Here is a 16,521-nt window from a genome sequence, read left to right as displayed (position 1 = left end):
AGAGGTTTCCTAAGTTGGTTAGACATTTTGGTATAGGCCTTGGACCCAACTAAACATAGTATGAGAGCTGGTACTCATATTGTGGGCCTCCACCTAAAAACTATCCACAAAGAGGGCTTACACCTAGACATTATCCACTTGTAGGGCCACAAAAGAAGGTTTATACCAGAGAGTGTTAAAGAATAGTCCCACGTGAATTACTGAGTACAAAGATCTCGAGTTTATTAGCTGAAAAATAGGTTTTTATTCTTATTTGACTTGTCCCCCTTAAGAGACGGAGACATGACACAAAAAGACCAAAATAGGATAGACACACTTGCCAAAAAAATAAGAAACTTGTCAAAGGCAAAACCATTGACTTCCATGGGTATTATTAAGAATCTACTCACTTTTTAAGGTAGCCCTAAATTTACTTGATTTAAAGGGTGAAGAAGAGACTCAAGATGGATTTGGACATACTCCTACTCCTTCAAGAAGCACAATTTTGAAGTGATAAAAATAATTGATGGATTTATCTGCAATTCAGTTCAAGAATTTTTCTTGTTTGCCCTTTTTAAGCTGAAGTTCAAATCCAGTAACCGTAAAAAACTTCTCCCCTGGTTTAACTCGGTCTTCGCGAGGCGGTGGGCCGGCGAATCGCGACGACGCCACCTCTGCACGTTCCTAACAAGAATTTTGTTCATTTCCGGCATTGCTTTGCGCTCCTTGACGTTGTTTTCGTTTTTTCAGAATAGCCCCCCTCCCGTAACTGGCGCCTCCGTGGCCCCCCCTGTTGAGGGTATTTTCGTAAATTGAAACATTTCCCCGGTCTGATCTTTTCTTGTTTCGAGTCTCGTATTGATTAGTGCTTTGCTAAATAGAGAGTCGATCTGATCTTTAAATCTTCCGGAATTCTTTGTTTTGGTTAGTTCGGTTTGGGTCCTCGTTGCAGGTTTTGAAGCCACTATTTGTTCTCACTATGGAGCCTATGGATATTGTAGGGAAGTCGAAAGAGGATGTTTCGTTACCTAAAGGTGAGAGTGTTGTTCCATGTTCTTTTCTGTATCGTTAGATGTAAAAAATTTCCTTTGTTTTTTTTTTTAATCATTGGAGATCTAGGTTTAGGTACTCAATGTTTAAACTGGTAATTGTTTTCGTGGATGTCAATTTGTGGCCTGGATATGTTTTTTGTCCTTTAGGTTCGGCTGTTTGCTGTTGATTTTTTTTTATTTTTTTTCGAGAGTAATGTTGGTTGTTGATTAGTAAATAGGATTGAATAAGTTTTGTGTCTGCGGCTATATCTGTATGCTATTAGAATTACAGATGGCTGGCCCAGAGAAATGAATTGCCTGAAGGGCTTAACGGTGCTGCTTTGCGCGTGTAAGCTTTAACAAGTAGCGATATATGATCTCAAAATTCGTGTTGCCAAGGACTTCTATATTATTTTTGTTCATATATTAGATTCTTCTGCAGTGTTGGTATGCATACTTCGAGCATTGGCATATGAGGCTGCACATAGGAATAAAGTGGATAATGCTTCAACCTGGCTGTTTTTACTTCATGTCTAAGTTTTTCTTTGATAGTCCTGCTTATTATATGTTCCCTTTTTAAAAAAGATGGAGAGAAAGCTCAGCCATACACTTAAAGAGTGTAATTTTCTTTTTCGCATTCTCTACTTACATAAAGGTTTGGTAATTATAAATAACAGAAAAATTTCCTGTCTGTTCCAAAAGTTCTATATGGTGAGTAATCATCATTCTTTTTCAATTGCCCTAGCTTTTGTTGATATAGCAGAGCAAGCTTACAGTACAACATAGTTTGCAACGTGAAATACTATCTCAAGCAAATCTAGCTCAAGGGCAAGAGATGGCCCAAAGGAAAGGGAGACTTTGGATACACCAGCTTTAGCAAGAGGTCAGCCGCTGAGTTGACTGAGCTTTGAACTTTGCCATGCAATACCATCATTTCAAACTCAGCAATGTTTTTTAAGTGATCATCCACCTAGAGGGTAGTTTTTTCAGACATTTTAAATGCTTAGATGGGTTGAAATCCCATGTAAGGATGACCTCCTTTTTAAAAAAAAAAAAAAAAATTGATCATTGATCCCACCCATGAGATCATTGATCCAAAGGCCTTTTTACCACGGGGTGAACACAATTTAAGATGACAACCGAGACTTAAATCCAAGACCTCACACTAGAAATCTCACCCGTGAGGTCATTGATCCAAAGGCCTTTTTACCACGGGGTGAACACAATTTAAGATGACAACCTTCTCTTGACGTTGTTACGGTTTTATCTGCCTGGTTGTGTCAATATGGCATTGCAGATCTTGATTATCGATGGGCTCAAAGCATGCTATCTAAATTCTTTGAGAGCTTTCGTGATGATTAAAATTGTATCATATGTTCCAAAGTTTTTGTTTTCAATTGTCTCCGTCTTGATTGCACAGTCATAAGTGCCACCAATGAGGACTAGCGGAAGGCTTAAGGGTCAGGATCTGTTCTTTTTGAGCAACTTCATTCCCCATTGCTTCCAAATAAGATATTATCTTATGAACCTTGATAGTATGATCCTCGTGATTATGTGTTCTAGTGGGAGTTAAGTTTTTTCTGTGGCAGTTCATGTCTGAAAAAAAGTTATTTAGGCATCTCTTTTCAATGGTTCATGCTTTTTATTGTTTGGAGTGTTTTTTTACCACATTAGTCAACTCTCCATGTTCTAAAGTAACTGTCAATAACCAAGTAGATACTGAACATGAGGAGCTTAAAACTTTGAGCAAGGGCACTAGGAACATTTTATTAAAGCATCACTGAGAAGTTTGTAAATTGGTATAGCAGGACGAACGGGTGATTAAGGATTGTAACTTTTTTAAGGTATTTGTGCTTTATGATTGAGAATAGCTCAGAAATGTGATTTTAATTCCAATAAAACATCATTTCTAACTCTTTTTTAAATAAAAAAATAGAAAAAGGGAAAAAATATAGGATTCAGGCATGATGGTGGTATGTCCATCTCTAGGGTTCAATTTTTTTGTGTTGAGCAGAAAAGTTGTTCTTCCATTTCTAATCCTTAGTTGGCACAAAGTAGTACTTGAACTTCTAAGGTTATTCAACCAGGATATTTCCACAATGCAATGTTAATGGTTTGGTTTGGTCCAGGTAGTGGATCTTTGAAAAAAGCAAGTTTGACTAGTTTGAAGAAACTAGTGCAGCTCAATATAGGGGGAAATGAGAAGTAAAAAGTTTGTATAATCACTAGGTTCTTCAGATATTTAGAACAGTTTCAGAATCAAAATCTCTGTGTTTGTAGTAAAGTACTGTTCGGAACCCTGTGTTGTGCAGCTATGAGGTGAATTTTATCTCTCTTGTGAGATAAGAAAACTTAGACAAGTTTTTTTAGAGAAAGATAGAGAAAGAGAGAAAGGATACTGGGAGGGATTTGATCTTGGTTATTTTGGGTAGTTATAGGGTTGAGGCAGTGAAATGCTCCTTGTGAGTCTCAACTAGTTTGTTCATTTTTATGAATCAACCCTAGTAATTTACTCCACAAATTTTATTTTTATTTTTTAAATGATGCTGAATTTTATTATGACAAAAGCTCAAGAGAGCAAATTACAAAGGGGGGGAGCTTTCCCAAAAAATGAGAGATTGCTGGAAAGTTCCAAATTTTGCCAATTTATTAGCCAAAGAGTTAGCTGATCGAGGAATGAGAGTCCAATTACAATGAATAGATGACACAATGCTAGCAATACAATTAGTGATAGGTCAGTGGCGCCAAGGAAGGGAACTATCTTTTGAACACCAACTGATGTCTTGAGTCTCCTTCAATAATTAGTTTGCCATGGAGACGTTCCTTGAAGATTCAAAGGCTGAATAGAAGAGCACTTACTGTAGCAGTATTTGAATCAACAATGCCCTCCGGCCCAGCATAAGAAAGAATAGGGTCTCCATTGCTACCTCTGAAAACACTAGCCGGCCCAGGACGGCCAATAGCACTACCATCAAAATTGAGTTTGATGCAGTCACCAGGGGGAGGATCCTAGATGGCCACAACCAGAGTCCTGCAAAGGCTTGTCATATTAGCGATCAAACTCTAGTTTTCGCAAAGGGAAACACACGATAGAGTGACAAACTCCTTCCTGGTATGTAACCGGCTCGAGAGAAGACCCACAGCATGTGAAGTCGTATTGTCTGGGGTGCTTAGAGTTCAATCTCTGGTTATTTCGCTCAAGCCATATACACCATGGGACATGCGCAAGACATACCGAAAAAATTAACTTGCCCAACTGAGGAAGGCGCATCTCATAGGTGCCGAAGAAGTCCTGATGTAGCCCCATTTGGAGCCCAATCTTCTCAAAAAAATTTATCCAGACTTGCTAAGAAAATCCACAATGTAAGAAAACATATTGGACTGTCTCATCGCACACACCACAAAGGGGACAAGAACGATCAGGGGCGGTGAAGCCTCTTCTATGAAGGTTGTCAGATGTGAAGATCGGTTCTCTGATGGCCGACCACACAAAAAATTTGATTTTACTTAGTGCTGAGAGCTTCCAAGCCAGGTTTGCCTTGTGCTCATGCATACTGTAGTCTTGCTTTCTGATATGAGAGTAGGCAAAAGTAACAATGAATCAGCCATTAATGCTGGGCTTCCAAGTCAGTTTATCAACTGCATGCTCCCGGATAATAGTATTGCTGAGTCTAGATAGGAGAGCAAAAAGCTGAAATTTCTTCATCATTTAGTCCTTGGCGGAATGGGAGACTCCACGAATGATCCCTCCAAGAATTAGCCACTGAGTAAGAGAGGGCCCTAGCCAACCTAGAGAGCCCTGAGAAGTCCTCCGAGAGGGGGCGGGGGCCGCACCATTCATCCGACTAGAAGAGGTACTCCACAAATTTTAAAAACTTTTGGGAGTACATTTTTATGATGCCTCTATTGTATCATTACATGTTTTTTGTTATTTCTATGGGTCATATAGATATATGTAGTCTTAATGGACCCTATGGCATTCTTGGATGATTTAGCTGTTTACTGTGGTTGATGTGAACTTGTTACTTCTGTTTCCAGCAACAATGTTCAAGATCATAAAGGAAATGCTGCCTCCAGATGTTCGTGTTGCAAGAGATGCACAAGATCTTCTTGTTGAATGCTGTGTTGGTAAGTCAATATCTGATGGTTTAATGTTTTGTGATGTTTATGTGAGACCTTTTTCTTGCATATCATTACCCATATAATTTTGGTATTTTCAAGACTAGATCCCAACACCACTCATTATAGGTTAGGAAAGATATGTTATTATACTTTGATTCTACCTGGTGTCATGTTCAAGTGGTGTTACCCTCTCTTTCTTATTACCTATCCACTTCTATTGTCATCTCTGTGTTCTGGTTCTTATCTCCTGCTTGGCATCTTTGGAATTATTATGATGAGATAATGCATTTGTGTTTATCAGTTGGACATTCTCTCTCCTCTGGGGTCCCCCTCTCCCCCATTTCATCTATTCAATTATGACTCAAGAGGCAACTTACTGGACATTGAGGCTGACCAATTTATATGCCTGATGGTTTGACTGTCAGCTTTCAATGATTGAATCACTAGAAAAACTATTGTCACTTCTTAATAACAAACAATGATGACCAAACTGTGACTTGTAATAATAACCAACAATAATGACCAATTGCAATAATAACCAACAATTATGACCAATCTGTGACTTGCAATAATAACCAATGATGACCAAACTGTGACTTGCATTAATAAGCCTGTTATCAATCATCAATTTCTTAATCTAGCAACGTTTTTCATCCATGAATTAAGAATTTAATAATAGATATTTAGGCTTACCAATTTAGATGCCCGATGGTTTGACTTTAGGATTCAAATAGTTGAGGCATTTGAGAAACTACTGCCACTCATTAATTATTAACATTGATGACCCATCTGTTACTTACAATAAGAAACCTGTTTTTTTTTTTTTTTTATGGAATTTGTGAATATTTATAAAAAGAGGAAGAAATACAACTTATAGAAAGGGGTCATCCTCCACAATAAGGTGATGGAGGGATGAACCCCTTTTAGCATGGTAGTCCGCCAAGTGGTTGGCGAATCTGGGTGTGTGGGTCCATATGCAATTCATACTAGAGGATATGTTACAAAATTTAAAAAAAAATATCCCAGTGTCTATTACAATAAGAAACCTGTTCCATGAATGAAGAACTTAGTGAGTAGAATGTGGTAACGTGACATACATTTATTTTATCCTAAGTAATGAATTTTGATCTTATAATTTTTTTTCTCTAAACCTTCCAGAGTTTCTCCTATAAGCTGAAATTCCGGTGCTTTTGCAGAGTTCATTAACCTGATTTCATCAGAGTCCAATGAAGTATGTTGCAGAGAAGAAAAAAGAACGATTGCACCTGAACATGTTCTCAAGGCTTTAGAGGTTTCTACTTAGCCACTTCCTCTGGCTCTTTACTAAGCTTTCTATGGTTCTTGTTTTCTCATCGTTGTTTATTTAGTGACAAGTGAATATATTTTCTCAGCCTCATGTCCAGTGCTTTGTGCATTTTTTTCCGTGACTAGGAACTGTACCATTATCCGTTCCATGTTGCATTTTTTCTGGGCTTACGTAAAACCAAGACCAGTAAACATGAATATTTGCGTAGTCATTTATTTGTAATACCTTTTGTCGATGGGCCGATAATTATGTCCAGGTCCTTGGATTCGGCGAGTATATCGAAGAGGTTTATGCCGCATATGAACAACATAAGCTTGAAACTCTGGTATGTATGGCTAATTTCTTCTCCATCTCTCAACTTTTTCTTTCCTCCATTAGATTTACAGCTCATTGTACATTGTCGTCTTTATAAAGGATTCTCCCAAGGGTGGAAAGTGGAATGGTGGTGTCGAGATGACTGAAGAAGAAGCATTGGCTGAGCAACAAAGGATGTTTGCTGAGGCTCGTGCCAGAATGAACAATGGTGTGAGCTTACCGAAACAGTCAGACTCAGAAAGAAGCCTAGACGGTTAGTCAAGACGAGTAAGCTGCTCCAAAAAATGCATCCCGAGTTGTCCCTTGTCGGTCGGGGGTCCGAGTCTACTCCAGCTGCTCAAGATGCACCACCCTATGTGGAATTGAATCTCTACTTTGTATCCTGCATGTAAAATTCCCAAATGGATTTGATTTTCGTTCTAATGTAAAAATGTCAGATGGGTCTTGTCTTCCTCTAATCTAACTTCTAACTATCCTGACCGAGTTCCACAGGTGGCCATGGCTGGATGTGAAAATAGGCTCTGCTGTCACCTTTAATACTTCCCAACATATAGTGAATAGTGGTAAATATGCTGGCAGTTGCTTCTTTTAATCTTTTGCAGTTTAAGCTCAACCGTTGAGATGTAAAGAAAGATTACCCTGCGTTACGAGATCAATTTGGTCGTGCCAGTTCGAGTCATGAACAGTTATGAGTCAGATTTGGAGCACTTTTGTGATTTAAATGTTTCTTTATGCGGGAGCAATCATTTATGAGAAGTGCATCACGAGCAATAACGTTGCCAGGGCCTCATAAGATTGATGTTTGATCCAACAAGAGTAGGATTCTGATATTTGCCTCACGGTGAATGTCTGTACTCGAGAAGGAAGTTATGCAGACTTGTTTTCTGTGTCCCGTATATCTACTTGGCGTCGACTTACGTTTTCCAGCTTGACTTCGCATGCTTCCGCCTAAAACAGTCTTATTAGAAGGAATTATTAGGATAATCCAGAATCACCGTATCACTGCCTTCTCTATTTAGTGTTTTTTCTTTCAAAATCTCTCTAGTTAAGGAAGAAATGAAAAATAGATCATTTTTTGCAAGTCGCTTTTAAATAATGAAAAATAAGATTGCATAAGAGAAACTCCAAAAAAAGCAAAAATTACATTAAAAAGAGAAAACTAACAGCAAGCAAAAAGAAAACAAATCCAGAAATACAATTAAATGAGAAAAAAAGCATTGCTTACAATATGAAATTGCCTAATTACAACCAAGGAATCTCCCCTCTACTAAAAGAGAGTAGAGAAATTAATTAAATATAATCTAAGGCTTGAAGAAGGCTGTTAATTCTGCCATTGACTTCTCCCTGTCTTCAAGAAAAATAGAGCATAGATGAATAAAGGCCCTGTGTAACCCAGGCCAATTCAAGAACCATTGAACACAGGCAATGAAAGATGAGTCTTTATCTCACAATTGTAGCATTTTGCCCCTTCATGAAGAAAACAAAATAGGAAAAATAAAACAAACAGGATCCGAATCTTCCTGTAAACTCTTTTTTACAACAATGCTTGCAACAAAACGCAGGAAAAATAAAACATCCGGAAATCAATGCTTCAAGGTTTACTGGCCCTCCTTAAAAATGATAACATGGATTTGAAAGGACACCCATCGTTCGGTGGAATCATACTTCTCCTGGATTTTCAACAATATCAACCTGTGTTCCTCATGCCCGCAGCTATCCCATTAATGGTAATAAGCAATGCATCTCTGAGCCTATTGTTGTCCTCATCTTGCCTCAACCTCCGTAATATCTCCACTTGTAACATATTAAGTGGGTTGAGAAATGGCAGTCGGCCCTCAATAAGCCTTCGTAAACTGCGGTTATTCTCTGAAAGTTTTCCATGTCCACTAACGATCAAGACATACTTCTCAGTGGTCGTGAGCTCCTTCCTTAGTTCAGCACCTAGCTCTCTCCTGGGCGATGACACTAACATCTCATCATAGTGCTTCGTTATGTGTACATCTGCCTTTCCAAGAACCATCTCTATTAAGTCTATAGTGCACTGGAAGAAAGGCCACTCTCTATACATGGCTCTTAATTCATCTGCATGACCCTTTTCACATGCACCCTCTAGGCCTGCTCCCACTCCCAGCCATGAAGGGAGGACAAATCGAGTTTGAGTCCATGCAAAGATCCATGGTATGGCCCGGAGATGTCCAATCCCTGTTGAGCTCTTTCTTCTGCTGGGTCTGCTTCCAATGTTCAGGTAACCCAGCTCAGCTTGCGGTGTAGCCTCCTGGAAGTAGGTTAGGAACTCGGGATTCTCATAGACTGTGCTCCTGTAAGTATCACAGCTTATTTTTGAAATCTCTTCCATTAGATTTCGCCATCTTTCTTCTCTTGGAGGAAGTGGAGGTCGCAACGTTGCAAGAAGCACGGCTGTTGTATAGATTTCAAGCTGCCTCACAGCTGTTTGGGGAAGACCAAACTTAGCTTGGACCATCTCTCCTTGTTCTGTTGACCGTAGTGTTCCCTAATAAAAGACAAAAAAGTAAAAAATGGAGAAACAAGAAAAAAGAGATCCAGCCATGTGCCTAGGCTCTTAAGCGAATAAAGAGGAACTTTACTGGCTGAAGTCTTTTACAGTATTAGACTGAATTACCATCACAGAACCAGGTGGTTGAGATTGAATAGCAAGATATGTTGGCCCACCACCACGACCAATACTTCCTCCACGACCATGAAAAAGTGTGACCTTAATACCATACTCAATACAAGCAGCTACAACATCCTCTTGGGCTTTGTACAGTTCCCATGCTGCAGTGAACCGACCAGCATCTTTACCTGAGTCGGAATAACCAACCATTACCTGTACATTGTTTTACAAGGTCAACAACCTCTAGATATGTATACCAACAGTGAAAAAAGACATTGAATAGTGAAATTAATTACCTCCTGGTGGCCATTGTGGTTTTTTATTATGTGTTCCCGGTACCAATCAATGGACAACAACTTTCTGATAACAGAACCAGCTTCTCTCAAATCTTTAACTGTTTCAAATAGTGGGACGACGCGTAACCTGATCCAAGTGTAAGTGATCAGCCTTGAAACAAGATTCATGAATGAGCCAGCAAAGAGTTGTACACATGTTTAACAGGTTGATATTATCTTACGTTCCACCAGGACATGGTATACCAAGCTCACCACTTACAGAAAGTCGAGCATCTTTCTGTAAGAGCTCAACCGCTAGAACATCACTTGCCTGTCAAAAAGAATGAAACATCATTACCCTACCTCTGCAAGATTTTGAAATGAAGCAAGAAAAAAGAAACACTCTTATCACATAACTAATACATACATTGGAGGCCATAGAGATAACATATGCTCCAAGTGAGTCACTCCCTAGCTCGGCAGCAACTCTGAAAGTGTCCAAGACCTCTTTCACATCAGGAGAAACCTGAGGGAGCCAAGTTAAAAAGAGTACCTTACATATGTGCATGACATTAGAAGGAACACCAGTTAAACATGAGAATTTGTGCACAACTGTATTTTTTTTCAATTCCATGCATCAATCAAGCCCTCCCTTAAATTGTCAAGGTACAGAAGAAGACATCCTAAACCCTAATTAGATACATGATAGGCAGCAAAAGAGGAGGATTCTTTTTGAAACTGGTTCTCCCACCAGCCACATATTTGGATGCCTAGGATATTAAATTGGCATTACTGTGTTGTAAATCAATTTAGTAACCAAAACGTCTTCTGGACGAATATCTCAACAAAAGAATCATCCACATAGCTTCAACAAACAGACATCTGAAGTAATATTTTTCAAAAGCTGTTACGCAATTAAAAGACTAAAAATCAAACTAGTAACAACAAGATCAACTAACCTCTATGCTTGGAGGAACTAGTGGCCTCTTGCTTTTAAGTTCTCTGGTTAGAAAGTCCAGTTTTGTTTCTTCATCCCACTCACTGTACACACCCATATCCAAGTATCCCGTAATTGCATCCAGTGTCTCAGCATGTCTTCCAGATTCCTGATGAAAAAATAAACTTGAAAAATATGCACAAAGAAATGTAATTAACTAAGTTAGACACCTAAGTCTAACTCACCTGACGCAGATCAAGCTTCATTAGTACCATACCAAATGTTGCTACCCTGCGGATCAGGTCTGCGAGTCGCCCATCAGCAAGGAAACCTGACCCACATGATTGCTGCCAACAAGAATTGATGGTCATCATAAGTGTCATCCTGTAAGTTTCACATACAAAAAGCAAAGAAGAGTCCTTGTACCAGAGATTCATAGCACAAAATTAGTGGCCCCAGAAGTTGATCTGAGGTTTCATAGTAATCCGAAGGATCATGGTCTGCAGGAAGACCTTCAAGTAGAAGTTCTAGCCGCCTTCGTGTCTTAAGAAGCTACATTAACAGAAACAACAGTAAATATTGTACTTAAATTAAAATACCAACACACCAAGAAATTTTATCCCTGACTTTCAATATTCTTATAACAGAAAGAGAGAGGAAGAGAGGGAGAGAGGGAGAGAGAGAGACAAACAGACAGATAGACCTTGTCATGTACATTCCCAAGAACAACCCTGTAAGGAGCAATGCCAGGCCGTTCAGGCGGGCTAGGCTCTAGGAGTTTGTGAAAGCTAGACTTTCCTACTTGAGATTCCGCAAACAATTTTCTTTTAGCAAGGAGCTGGGAGGAGGTAAACGAACTACATCGATTAAAACTTGCTGAAAATGGAGCAGATGGCTGGGAAGAACTTGGAGGTAAAACATTGAAGGACATGCTTCCCATGGCAATATTTCCATTTCCAAGTTTTTTGTGACCATTTTGAGCAGGATGTTGAGATGAGAAATCGGTATCTGGTGAGCCCCTGGCATTCTGCATCAACATCTAGAGAATGTAAATATAATACAAAGACTTGAAAACATAGACCACTCTTTTTTCCACACTTTACCTGATGATTAAGTGCCATATAATCAGAACCAGGAAACTGTAAAATGGGATATTTTGAATCGCCACCCTCACATTCTACATAAGAAATAAAATCAACCCAATTACCAGACAAACTTGGCCTAAAGCAGCACTGCTACAAAATTGCCAAAATAGGAAAGAGTAGTGGAAGCAAACATTTAATATTAAAAAAATCTAAATACTGCATGAGTTTAAAGAATAAATAACAGTTGAATCAGACCCGTGCATGAGGGTAAGTTAACAGTATAATACACTTTCTTCTGGTGGAAACAAACCTGTGCATAAGGGTAAATCTGCACCAGCAGGAAGTTGAGATGGTAAACTTGAAGTTTGTTGAATGTAAGGCTTTATATGACTCCAACTCTCATGCCGGTCTTCAGACTCATTTTCTGCAGAGACACATGAATAATATGTAGATTACCTGGATATAATTCCAAATATTATCATCTAACTAGTCAAGCTTTTTTATTACTTCAGGCACAGAAAAGGAAAAGAAATCCAGTTTCATAAACTGATCAATTCATTTTAATTTGACAATTCATAAATCACCTTAAATGACAAACACATTTATGAGATAAAAAATAAAAAAATAAAAATCTCAATGGCCACACCTTTCTCCAGGATTTCATGTGCAAGTCTCTCCAACAATTCACTGCACCTACTCATGGAAAGTTCAAATCTGAGACTGTCAACCTCTCGGGTATAAAGATCAATTGCCATCCACCTTGACAAAAGGGATACATCCCTCGTGACCTAGAAAAACAAACATGAACCTCAGTCATTAAAATCAGTTCATATCTTCGGAAAAAAAACGAAGGCTTCGAATGAGAGAGAGAATGAAAGAGTTTTTCACTTGTAACCAAATGCAACAAGAAAGAGACGTGACCTTACTTTCGCAGTTACATTTGGGTTCCCATCTCTGTCACCTCCCATCCAAGAGCCAAACCTTACAGGAGTTGAAGTCAATGGAAGTGGACATCCTGTATGCTGAAAGAGGAGTAGAAGGATTTCAAACAGCGACTAGATAAAGGATTTCAAATAGCAACTAGATAAAAGACAAATATGGAATTAAAACCAAATATGTGATAAAACTGACCTTTTTAAGAGCTGTGCTGACACGACGTAAATAATGAGGCACAGCTTTCCAGAGGGACTGCTCCACAATATGCAACCCTACGGGAGGACATATTTATTACTATTTGCTGTACTCTATGCTGATCACATGTTTAGCTTACATCAGATAGACTGGCATCCAGATTTGGAACCATTTTATTTTTTTGTTTTCCCATCTCAAGGCATGAAACTAAACCTCCATTTCTATGTGGTTAGAAGATGATAGACCAAATAGTGTAAAAGGATTAATCTAGCCAACACCAACATATTTGGGCCAAGCCTTTGAAAAAAGATATGGAAGTTCTTATCATCATTGCCAGAAATAGTAGAATAAGTATCATCATACTAAAAATGATTTTAGCTGATGTTAGTTTACCAGCTCTGGCTTCATCAACTGGAGTGGGCTTACGACGTCTTAATTCATCTGTCTGCCAGACTGCCGTTATCTCTCTCACCTACCAAAACCAAAATAAACATCAGGTGCCATGAACAGCATAGGCATGAGAGAGTTTGTGAGAGACATTATTTGTCACCAAGCAGTACCAGATCTTCAATCAGCTTCTCTCTATCTTCATGTGTTAGATCAGGACGATCATTGAATTCAAGAAGATGCTGTAAAGGTGACCATTAGAAACTTGTCATTAACAAGAATGAATCTACAGACCATCTATCAAAAGAAACATAGGACTATACCTTTTTTTCTATAAAAGTGAGAAAAGGGATTAAGAAGGAAGCTTCTAAAAATAGAACTACATCAATGACTATCAACAGTTAAATAGTAAGCATCTCTTTTGTTTCCAAACTCGCATGCAGCTGAAACATATTGAAGAGAAGAAATTGTCCGGAGGCAGTGAAAGGGACCATGCCATAAAAAAATAATAAATAAAAAATAAAATTGTCCAAAGGCAGATGGACTGTTCAGTTGATTTCTGTTTATTTCTTTTTTTCTCTCTGAATCAATAATTTTAAAAAAAAAAGAAAGATAATCGTACAGCAATTCTTATGTGCTTATACTGCAGGGTACGCCTGTTTATTTGTGTTGGGTGTGCAGTTAGGACAATCTCAACCTCCTGCACACCAGAATAACAAAAGGGAAAAAAAGAAAATAACATCAGTACAACTTTACTTATCTACCTGTCTGAAGATAAGCAGATAAACATAGATACAAAACTAAGCTAAACACAACCTGCTTAGAAACAGCGTCATACAAGTCTTGTGGTGGAACTCCACTTTGTATCAGTTTCTCAAATATGTCATCACAAGACTTTGATATATGGGCAGTGGCACGAGATTTACGAACCCTGCATGGAAAGTTAATGAATTCGAATCCACCTTGAAAGTAACCATAAAAAATTCATAAGCAAACATGGCAAAAGGCATCTTCCAGTAACTATAAAGAAAAGACACACTACATGATTTCTGCCATGTCAGGAAAAGAATATTGTCTAATTATATTTCTGCATTCAAAATATATTCATTAAAAAACTCTCCTAAAAAAACGCCGGATTGACCTTACATGAAAACCTTTCTACAAGATATCCAAAGGGATGAAGACTTGAATTACCTGTGGAAGGTCTCTGCAGTACCCATAAGGTTGAGGTAATGGCTGAAGGCACGTGCCAGTGTCAAGGCTTGTTCAAGAGTTATTTTTGATATGTCTGATGCGAGCTGCTTCTCAAGTAACTCAGCTGTGTCCACAATTCCAGCTGCCCGCATGGAGTTGGCACTCTAGAGACATTAGAGAACCAACGCAGCATATAAATACACATTGGAATAAAAAAAAAAAAAGAATACAAAGAAGGAAAGATGCAACTAGATATCCAAAAACCAAGATCAATTTAAGATAAATCAGTTTTCCTTCTAGCTTGACTAGCCCTAGATGATGGAGATTATCGGGCACTGTTCTATACTATAAGTTTCACAGAGAGAAGAATGTGAGTCTTACATACAAATATTCAGTTTATCTAAAATAACAATTCAAAAGTTGCATAAAAGCCCAAAAAGTGTCATATCGTTTTTCTGTCTTAAGAATAGAGCCTGAAACTTGTGGTCGAGAGTAAGAGAGTCAACAATAAAAAGCCGATTACCAGAGAGAACCAGCTTAACATGGAGAATTCGTGTGCGAATGGTGCCCATCATCAAGATGACTTGAAGAAATTGATATATTTATTGAATGACAGCAAAAGACAATCACGAAACCGAACAAGGAATCTAAACATAATATAAAAATAAACACAAACTATCGCAAGAGAATAAAAAATCGTCATCTGAGTGTAAATGAAACAGATGCTCAAAGATCACGAGTATCCACGGAAACAGAGAACAGCCTCAACACAGTTGAAGTGATGGAAGAGAGTTCCACAAAACACCTCAAATGAAAGCTAAATCAACTACATATGTCTATAGAAATGGAAATAGACGCATGTTCAGAAATTCTACACAGCAAAAAGGAGAAGAAAAAAAAAAAAAGTAGAGAGTAAAAACACAACGAAATGAAATGTGTTTCAGTAAAAGTGAGAGATGATCATCGTGTAAGTGAAGTAAACGGATGAAAAAAGAGAATCAAGAAGGTGCATGAAAGTGAAGAAAATAGAAGTAACCTGCGCAAGTATCCGGAGCCTTTCGATCTTCTCCATGATATCATGGCCAACCTCCCGGTGGAGGATATCGTTAAGCAGATTCTGAAGCAACCGACAGTCATCTTCGAAGGACTGGAAGGAGATCTCTTCAGCGATATCGTCCGTTGTATCAGTCATTTTTACAGGAGCGGGGACAGGGTGAAAGAAAATTCAGAACAGGGGGAACAGAGGGAATGAGAGAAAATCAAGAGCGACGAGAGATCTACTTTTTTTTTCTGTTCGCTTTTGTTTATTTAAAAGTTGTGAAGACAAGTCTTTGTTCTTCAGAGAGCTATCTCACACACGGACGGGCCGGCCTCACAGGAGTGGCCGCAGGTGTTCCCTTCGTATTTCTTTCTCTTCGGCCTTCCACGTCCCTCCAGAAGGAGACAGAGAAAGCGGAACGACAGGTGCTGCTGGTGGGCCCTCCTGTACGGTAGGCGAACTTTTCTGGACTTCTACGGTGCCATTGACCGCGGCAGATGTATACGTGGCCGGAGTCCGAGCCGGTGGTTTGCTCCGTATTTCATAAATCGGTTCTGAAGCTACTGTTGATGGCGGTGCGTGGGCCCTACGTCTCTTTGTCGCGAGTTCTTTATTTGCCACAGATGTCTCAAGATTGTCTGGATTCGACTTTCCCCACTCCCTTCGCCTTTTGCACACAAAACATGTATTTTTTGTCGTATAAAAGGTTACCCTAGGGTCGGGTGAAGCAAAAATTCGATTCGATGTGATTCGATCCAATCGGACCCGATGGTTCGGGTTTTTTTCACCTTATGTGTGCGGATTCAGAGTAGCCAATTGGTGAATTTGAATTTGACTCAATCGATGAGCAAATCAGTAGATTCAGAATGAATGGGCAACATACAAATAAGTGAACAGAAAGTTGACGGGACCGATGAGTCGTGGGGCGCCCTGAATAAACCATTTTGGATAGATGCAGCCAGACTGTTAAGACCGTCCGAACATTCCAACGGCCGATTGACTTTTCGAGTGCATGAAGAGTTTTATAATATTAGGCCAGACGCATGCGCCACCTCCGACAAATTTCTTAAGCCTTCAATCACTCT

At 39.0% G+C, this 16,521-nt stretch overlaps 2 protein-coding genes across 4 annotated transcripts; one reads left to right on the top strand and one right to left on the bottom strand.

The window, feature by feature from the left end:
• The first annotated feature begins 611 nt into the window (after positions 1-611).
• LOC137937024 (protein Dr1 homolog) lies at positions 612-7,202 on the top strand. Of its 3 annotated transcripts, XM_068782039.1 has the most exons (6): positions 612-778; positions 932-1,013; positions 5,049-5,138; positions 6,329-6,423; positions 6,695-6,763; positions 6,853-7,202. In XM_068782039.1, the coding sequence occupies exons 2-6, from the start codon at positions 959-961 to the stop codon at positions 7,009-7,011; spliced, it is 468 nt and encodes a 155-aa protein (XP_068638140.1). In that variant the 5' UTR covers positions 612-778; positions 932-958; the 3' UTR covers positions 7,012-7,202. The 3 variants fall into 3 exon arrangements, with proteins under 3 accessions (XP_068638140.1, XP_068638141.1, XP_068638139.1); XM_068782038.1 differs by lacking the exon at positions 612-778 and having other exon boundaries at positions 829-1,013; XM_068782040.1 differs by lacking the exons at positions 612-778; positions 5,049-5,138 and having other exon boundaries at positions 827-1,013.
• A 918-nt stretch (positions 7,203-8,120) lies between these two features.
• Positions 8,121-15,751, bottom strand: LOC137936467 (phosphoenolpyruvate carboxylase 4-like). The gene is made up of 20 exons (XM_068781170.1): positions 15,434-15,751; positions 14,398-14,561; positions 14,020-14,134; positions 13,826-13,903; positions 13,377-13,445; positions 13,210-13,288; positions 12,817-12,893; positions 12,612-12,707; positions 12,332-12,473; positions 11,996-12,109; positions 11,704-11,777; positions 11,304-11,627; positions 11,027-11,152; positions 10,846-10,947; positions 10,623-10,769; positions 10,091-10,189; positions 9,906-9,994; positions 9,685-9,811; positions 9,395-9,601; positions 8,121-9,265 (listed from the first exon to the last, which is right to left on the bottom strand). The coding sequence occupies exons 1-20, from the start codon at positions 15,587-15,589 to the stop codon at positions 8,441-8,443; spliced, it is 3,210 nt and encodes a 1,069-aa protein (XP_068637271.1). The 5' UTR covers positions 15,590-15,751; the 3' UTR covers positions 8,121-8,440.
• Between the last annotated feature and the right edge of the window lie 770 nt (positions 15,752-16,521).

This window comes from Aristolochia californica, unplaced genomic scaffold (assembly GCF_029961685.1).
Source record: "Aristolochia californica isolate CCGP_79_NKW_82.1479 unplaced genomic scaffold, dmAriCali1.0.hap1 SCAF_7, whole genome shotgun sequence".
NCBI classification, from domain to species: domain Eukaryota; kingdom Viridiplantae; phylum Streptophyta; class Magnoliopsida; order Piperales; family Aristolochiaceae; genus Aristolochia; species Aristolochia californica.
The sequence above is the reverse complement of the archived record's forward strand: the minus strand, read 5'-3'. Positions and strand labels throughout refer to the sequence as shown.